The 7894-nt window shown below is 45.9% G+C and overlaps 1 protein-coding gene across 1 annotated transcript in view; it reads left to right on the top strand.

The window, feature by feature from the left end:
- The window catches only part of MSI1 (musashi RNA binding protein 1), a 33376-nt gene extending 25815 nt beyond the window's left edge, over positions 1 to 7561 (top strand). Inside the window, exons 10-13 of the mRNA XM_025199303.1 lie at positions 2636 to 2704; positions 2829 to 2983; positions 4030 to 4094; positions 5275 to 7561. Of these exons, the coding sequence (XP_025055088.1) occupies positions 2636 to 2704; positions 2829 to 2983; positions 4030 to 4071 (266 nt within the window). The 3' untranslated portion in view covers positions 4072 to 4094; positions 5275 to 7561. The remainder of the gene's footprint in view (positions 1 to 2635; positions 2705 to 2828; positions 2984 to 4029; positions 4095 to 5274) is intronic.
- Positions 7562 to 7894: the final 333 nt, after the last annotated feature.

Genomic DNA, 7894 nt, shown 5'->3' with positions numbered 1-7894 from the left:
GTGTAGGGATATGATGGATAGGAGAGTTGTGGATATTATGCAGCTCACAGCTACTCTGATCCCAGGTTTACTAGGCAGGGAATGCTATAGGAACATTGCGTGGGAGGGAGCTCAAAGCCAAACTCTTTGATCATAGCTGTAGGGAATGGGATTGTAGCACTGGTCATGAGGACTACTTATGACCGTAATATTTCATCAAAGTATAACAACTATCTCTTCCCTCCAGTTCCTCAGACCTCTAACTTTGTCTAGCATGTATTCTTAATGATGTTCCTTCCTTAGACTCTTCCTTCCATGGTCACAGTTTCCCAAGCTCTGTTGCACTTTCAGTACCTATCTTAGAAAAGCAGCTCTAGGTAGCTGATGGGCTAGTGTCATGTTCCCTGTGCACCATCTCATCTTCCACGACATCCTTTCTCTCTAATATTTCCATGACTCCACCTGCTGCTTCAAGGTTTGGATTTATCTCTAATGAGGATACAGGGAGTTCTCTGGAAGCTTTTCTAAATGCACTTGTTTTGCGGACGCCTGGAAAGAGGGTTTTTCATGACTCGCTACACTGCTAATAGAAGCAATACTTCAGAGGACACAGAGGCTGATAAAAACACTTGCCTTTTTTCACCCACAAACAAAACAAATGACCCCAAGGGAGATGAGGAAGATTAAGTCTTGTCCCTTTTTAATAAAGCTAGTCCCCAGGGCCAAGGAAGTAGCTGTGTAAGCCTTGGATGTACTACCTCCATCTGTCATCCTTCCTATTTGTTCTCAAATTAAGAAGTGGACTGGGTCTGTCCTTGAATGTGTGACCTCCAATGAAAAAACAGGGGGGTGCTGGTGTCAGTAGATGGCACTGTTTCCTCTCAGATTATACAGAACCAGTGTTGCAGCAGGGTACTAGACCTGCCTACTTTGAGAGAGAGACTGGGCCTTTATATACCAATGTACTGTTAACCCCTGCTGTCCTGGCTAAATGCCATTTTGAATAGTTAGTGTCCATATCTAAAATACCTCAAATTCTGTCCCTCAAACTTGCCCTTGAATTTAACAACATTCTTTGCTTCTTGTTGTACCCCATTGTTGTGTGCTGTAAACAGGTTCTGTGCAGCTTTGTGTCAGTGGTGAGTGATGAGATTCCTGTGCCTCTGCAAAATGCTCTATCCCCTCTGTCCCTAGACATCAGTGGGAACTGAGAACATTCAGTAGTAGGCTGAAAATCGTAAAGGATCTTTCTGGCTGGAGGTGGTTGTGTAAATGTAAACTTATCTGTCTTCCGCATGGGTTTGTCAAATGGAATTGACCCAGGCAGGGTGATGAGTACCTAAGGTGAAGGAGCTAAAGGAGGGTACATCACTGACAAGGCAAAAATCTGGTTCCTAAGTGGATAAATTACAAGGCAAAAATGGCTCTTCTGTTTGCATTTTGGATTTTTTCCTCTAAAGAGAGAATGGAATTATCTCTGAGCAGAACTGGCTCCCTTCCTGGTGATGGCTGTATTTATTAATTCAGATATGTATTAGTGGCTTCCAGCAGCAATGGTGTCAGAGAGATGGGTTTGGTGTGATCAGCTCTTTCTTTACCAGAATGGCATCTTTGGGAGCAATCAGATGGCAGTGGTGTGCTTATGCTGGCCAAGTACCTATAATAAGCAACTAACCCAAATATAAGCCCCAATATGACATATGCATGAAACAGGACAGAACCTGCTGCTAAATATTCCCTTCTGAGCTAGTCTGGATTTCAGGCCTTTAACTCAATTGATTTGTTCTGACCTCTTTTTATGCTGCTCTAAACAAAATTGCAGTGGATTTCACATTCAGTCATGAAACAGTCATTTTAAGGGCAGAAAAAAACATTCTGGCTACACTACGTGCTTTGTGACCTAAGGGCTGGATGCCCGTGGTAGTAGGAATGGGGACTAAGTTTGTTATATATAAGTTAAGATTTCTTCTGATTCTTGCACAACCAAGAATATGCTTCACACTTACTGTTGACAGCTTGGTCTGAGTTTGCATGTTGGAAAAGAAGGGAGGATTGCATGTCTGGAGCTGGGGTAGAGAAGATTGTCAAGGGTGAAACCGTTATCCCCCAAAATGGTGCTAGAGGCAGGTGCTGTGTCGCAGCGTGGCTAGGGAATGCTAAGGTCCCCTTTTTTGGATGAGATGTAAAACCTTGCTTGTGGCCATTAAAAATCCCAAGAGCTGGAGTGTCAGCCTTAAGGTTGGAGTCAGTTACCAATCAAGTCGTTATACAGGGTCATCCTAAGCTTCCCCTTTCCAGTTCTGTTGGCTGTGGGATTCTCTGCCACTTCCTTTCCTAAGCTGCTGTGTAGTGTGACTATTAACAGTGCCGAGCTGCTGGGTCCACCTGGATGTCGCTGCATTTCACTGATGAATGAGTTTCCTCCGTGTGGCATCTGTAAGCTCAGGCACTCTGGGGTTTTGCTGCATGAATGGATTCCTCTCAGTGCAGGGCTGGGTGCTCCCTTCCCCTTATCACTCTGGATGTAAAGGGTAACATGTCAGGCTAATGCACCTTTTTTGCTGCTGTATTTCCTAGAGGGAAATGAAGATTCTTGCCCAGGATCTTCTCTCAGAGTCATAGTGCCACTATGAGATGCCTGTTACTTCTCTTTCAGCAATTCCCCTCACTGCGTATGGACCAATGGCAGCGGCAGCGGCTGCAGCAGCTGTAGTGCGAGGGACAGGTAACTGCTACTTTCCTACCCAGTGACGTGTCCTATTAGAGGAGGTCTGCACTGGGCTACAAGCAGGGGTGGGGCAGGGCTGTACTTTGGGGTTGTCACTGTGTAGTTTTGTTTCCTCCTGTAGGCTCTACTCCAAGCCGTACTGGTGGGTTTCTGGGCACTACCAGTCCTGGACCAATGGCAGAGCTTTACGGAGCAGCCAATCAGGATTCAGGGGTCAGCAGTTACATCAGTGCTGCCAGTCCAGCCCCAAGTACTGGCTTTGGCCACAGCCTAGGGGTGAGTGTTCTGTATCCAGCTGTTGAGGACAGCAGGTAGGAAGCCTAGAGAAGAAAGCAGGTTCTCAGAGTGGAGGTGCACCTCTGGAAGCACTTGGGGATGTTGGTACCTGAGGGGAAAACCTAAATGATGCCAGTTGCAGAAAACTCTGGCTCACCTACAGCTGTTTGGTCAGGAGATCGCATTCCAATGCAGCCACTAGGACTTCAGTGACCCCTTGGCTTGGCATTGCTGTTTACTATTCCTTGGCCTGAAGTCACTGATCTTAAAAAGGCCCCTTTTGTGTAGAATAAGGCACTTTGAGTACAGGCCATTGAGAGCATCATCCTGGAGCTCTGCTCTCCACATTGTTTCCCCTTTGAACACCAGTCTGGGTCCTAATCATTAAAGCCCACCATAGAACTGGCCCAGAGTCTCCAAGGGCCTCACTCACTTATGTTGATTGAGACATACCAAGACAGCCAAGTTCCCCTGGGCAGATGGAACTGATACCTTGAGGGCTGAAGAGCTTTCTCAGCAGGTAGGCTGTGCTGAACTCACTGCAGCAAGAGTTCAGATGACTGTGACCCTCCCCACCTTCAGAATGAAATGTGGAAGCATGTACAGCATGGAAGGTGTATAGGTCCTCAGTGACAATGGCTGAGTGGATAGAGTGACAGTGAGGGTGGAATATAACAAATATTGGCCACCAGCACATTTCCCTATGTTCAAACCATAGAGTGAGGCAATAGCTGGAGGAAAATAAGGCCATATGACTTTTCTAAGGAAATGTTAAGAGAAGGTCTAGTGACTGGATATTATCTTTGGGTGGGGAATAGCACACCTTTAGAAGGTACAAAAGCTATATGACTTCATATGAATCTAGGTGCTGAGGAGTCCTCTTACAGTGGGTTGAGGGGCTGAAGGATTCTAGTTTTATAGTTAAGGTGTAGAGAGTATTTTCAGGGGGAGCACTTCAGAGGGGGAGAGAAGGATGCTGAAATTGTGTATGGGACTTGCATCCTTTAGCTTTGTTTGCTAAACTATCAGGTTTGAATTTTTTGCAGGGTCCCTTGATTGCAACAGCTTTTACCAATGGGTACCACTGAAGCTGGGGACCAAGGAGCAGGAGGTAAGATCTTCAAGTAGGTGAGGGGGACAGTGGGAACTTGAGCAAGAGGAATGAAGTTCTGGAATAGTCTGTTGTGCATATGAACCCCTGGGGAAGAGGATTTTTCCCTCTGCTTGCCTTGTTTAGTCTTGCACTGAGAGGTCTCTGATTTTTTAGCCCAAACTTTAGGGGATGCAGCTGAATAGGAGAGCTCAGAGGCCAGTCTGGTAGATGGATTCTGTGCCATCAAGCCTGTCAAATTGGAACCAAGAATCAGAACCAGACTGGAAGTGCTGCAGAAGCATCACATTTGAGTTGGGGTGGGAAGGGAAAGGAAATGGATTTTGCTTATCTTGTCAGTCGAAGAGTACTGTTGGGCTCTAAAGGGAGTTCTCTCATGCAGTTCTCTTACATCTCATGGAATAGTGGCTGTAACTTAGCACTGGCATGGGGAGTAGGAAGCTTGAGGTTAGAAGAGAGTAAAGCAGGAGAAAATTATAGGGCCCCAGGAAATGTTTAGAAATAGGGAAGGTTGATGGAAAGAGGCAAAATGAGCAGGTGACCAAAATCATGGGCTGGTATGAGCTCTCATGCTGGCAGCCCTGAGATAAGTCCCTCCCATCCTTTTTCTTCAGCTAGCTGTATGCAGGGGGGTGCTTCTTGTACTCCAGAAGTCCCACTTCTGCTGAGAGCATTGAATCTCTGGGCTGGAGCTTCTTCAACTGAGGCAGGGGCAGGGGCAATCTTGTACACTTTCACTTTTCTCCCTTTGAAGGAAGTGAAAGGGAGTGTTGGATAGCATCGGGGCACCTCAAAAGGGGCAGAAATGTGTTAGTTAAAAAAAAAAAAATGCCTCTGTTCCCTGGAAACCTCTGCTCTTGCCATCTTAGTATGCTGATGGAGTTCCACTCTTCTAGTGCAGATGACAGACTCCAACTAGCCAGGCCACATTGTATGTGGTGCTTGTCTCTTTGGTCCACATCTTCATAATATTGTAAATTGGGGTGTTTTGTGTTCTGCCCCATTTCCATGCCAGTGAGGTGAAACCATTATGCTTCTACCAAGGTGACAAAACAACCCTGTACTAGGGAAAGCTTTTTGGCACCCCCTGAAATTATATCAGACAGGATACAAAAATGACAGGCTGTTAGTTGTTTATTTCTGTCCCCCCCTCCACCCCACCCCTGCTGGTCTCCTGCAGATTCCCCAGTGACCTAACCGAGGACAGCAGGCTGGAGGATCTGGTGAGCCTTGGGGGGATGAGCCAAGGTTTCCTTTTTGTTGAGTAAAACTGCACACTGCCAGCCGGCTGCCAGGCTCCTGCTGACCTGCCCTGATCTCTCCCATTGACCAGACCGCACTGGACTGAACCTAAGGAGATCATCTCGCTTTCTTACTAACCACCGACGGTTTACGCTTCTCCCTCCCCAAGCCCCCAACCCACCGATTCTTCTTTTATTTATTTTATTAGCTGTTAGTTTTATTTTTTTATTTTATTTTTTTATCTTTATCGTTTGGGGGGGGGGTCCCTCCTTTTGTTTGCTCTTTCCTGAGCTAGTAGACACATTTTATGAATTGGCTTTGTGATTGTGTTAGGTAGTTTTTATTGAGGAGTATTTTTATTTCACTTTGAAATTGTTTTGAATATTTTCGACTCTGTTGTTGTGTTGTCAGCGTTTTTAAAGGACAGTAAGTAACGTGAATGCAGTTCGGAAGGGAAGAGAGAGAGACAGAGCGAAGGCTGAGAGGAACTGATACATTTCTTTTCTTTTTTTTTTAAAAGAAACTGTTTTTAATTGTTTCTGTTTTGTAAATGTGAGGCTTTGAAACATGCGAAACTCCAAGGATCCAGAAATGTGGGACATCGCTACGGAACAAAACAAATGTATATTTTGCTAAGTGAGAAAACACTATCCTTATGGCTGAAAGAAGTTTTGTTTTCCTAGGGTTAGTTTTACGTGGGGTTTTCTTTTTCCTCCTGTATAATATGTAAATACTGTGAGGTGAACCTGGCTTGAGGCTGCAGCCTGCCTCTAAGGAGCAGCTCCAGGTTCCTGGACTTGGCACCTCAGCGTGAGCAATATTCTCCAGCAGAATCCTGACAGGACTCCTTTCTTTTTTCTACACCTTTTACTGTAAGATTTTAAGACCTCTGATGAAATGGAGTGGGGGGGAATGACACTTACCAGCCATCGGCTGTTTTGCTGAGCGGGTTAAAGCTGCTTCCAATTGCTCGATGTACAGACTCCCTCATTGGGCTCCTGTAGTGCCAGCATCTGGTTTGGCTTAGGCAAAGGGCTTTACCGCCACTGCTTGTCTTGGTTACTTTGAAAGGAATTGACTCTCCAAATATTATCGCCTGTGTCAAGGTTTCTGGGAGAAGAGGATCTTCTTCTAGGGGTTAGGGTGTTCGGAAGGAGTGTTGTCTGGGGGGGTGGGATATTGGGGTGGTTGTACTCTGAAGGGCAGGGCAGTGGGTTGGGGTGTGATTAGCTTGGGAGAAAAGCATTAGGGTGGTGATTTGGGGCGGGTTAAGGGCTTCTCAGGGATCATATGAATTAAAGAATCACAGCTTCCCATTTGCTTTACTCTGTTCCGAAGTCTGTGGGAGTTTGTCCTCTGTCCTGTACTTGGATGATCTGGTCCGTTCTTCAGACTGTTGGGACTTCCCCCCCAAGTGGCCCAGGCTCTCAATAACAAGAGGTCTGTGCTCAGGGGAGGCTCCTGCAGGAATTTAAGGGGCAGGTTTGGGTCTGGATTTAAGTGAACCAAAGACCTTGTTTAGGGGGGTGATTAAGCCTTTCATTAAGATGCAGCCCAACACTTTCCCAGGGAAATAATGCTGCTTCATCTTAAGTTTTAAATATCATTCCCTCTCATCCCCCAAACTGAGCCCCAGTAAGGGAGAAGGGCCACACAGCCCAAATGGGTCCCTCCCTTCCTTCACTTTCATCCTTCTTCCCACCCCCACTGCCTCATGGCTTGTACTGAGTCCCAGCAGTGGGGCCCTGCCTGACCTGGCGATACATTTGGAGAGTTTTGCTTTAGGCAAGAGGTACTTAATGGTTTAGTACTGAAAACACAAAGCAATAATTTTTGTTACTGAGACAAGAGTCTGTATGTCTGTTTTTTTAAATATTTCCTAATTAAAGAAGAGCTGCATTTTATTGGGTTTATTTTTATTCTATATACTTCAAATTTGGGTCTGCAGACAGCGCTTTCCTCCCTCTTGGTACATGCGCTGAACTGCTTCCTTGTGCCCCTCCAGACACGCACAGCCCAGCCACACTGCTGCTGGGCTGCGAGTCGCTCTATGGCAAGTGTTGCCACTGCCTGGGAGCAGGGGCGCTCTGGTTTCAGGGTGGGCATTTTTTTTAAAGAAATAAAGCTGTGTTTTTAAGCCAGTAAGTTATTACACTCCGAAGTTTGTTCTCTCCACACCTGTAACCCTTTTTCCAGATTTCAGTTTTAAATTCCTAATAAATTATTTGAAAATCTTCCCTCTGTTACTGTGGTGGTGTGCATGGTTCTGGAATGGCAGGAGCCTTATCCTGTGGTTAGTGTACAAGCTTGGGTGCCACAGCTCGTGTTCTACTCTCAACTCTAGCATTGATTCGCTTTCTAATGCTGGGCAAATCCTTTGGCTGCTTCGTGCCTCAGATTTTCATGTGTAAACAGGGATAATAATATCTCCCAGGAAACTAGAAAAATATCATGGAAGTACCCTTTGGATTTGCCAAACGCAGCAAGCCAAGGACGTTGGGTGTGAGAAAGCAAAGTGGGAAGACTGAAGAAATCTAGTGAGTGGAGAGCACTGGGGG

Source organism: Alligator sinensis, unplaced genomic scaffold (genome assembly GCF_000455745.1).
Source record: "Alligator sinensis unplaced genomic scaffold, ASM45574v1 scaffold505_1, whole genome shotgun sequence".
NCBI classification, from domain to species: Eukaryota; Metazoa; Chordata; order Crocodylia; family Alligatoridae; genus Alligator; species Alligator sinensis.
The sequence above is the reverse complement of the archived record's forward strand: the minus strand, read 5'-3'. Positions and strand labels throughout refer to the sequence as shown.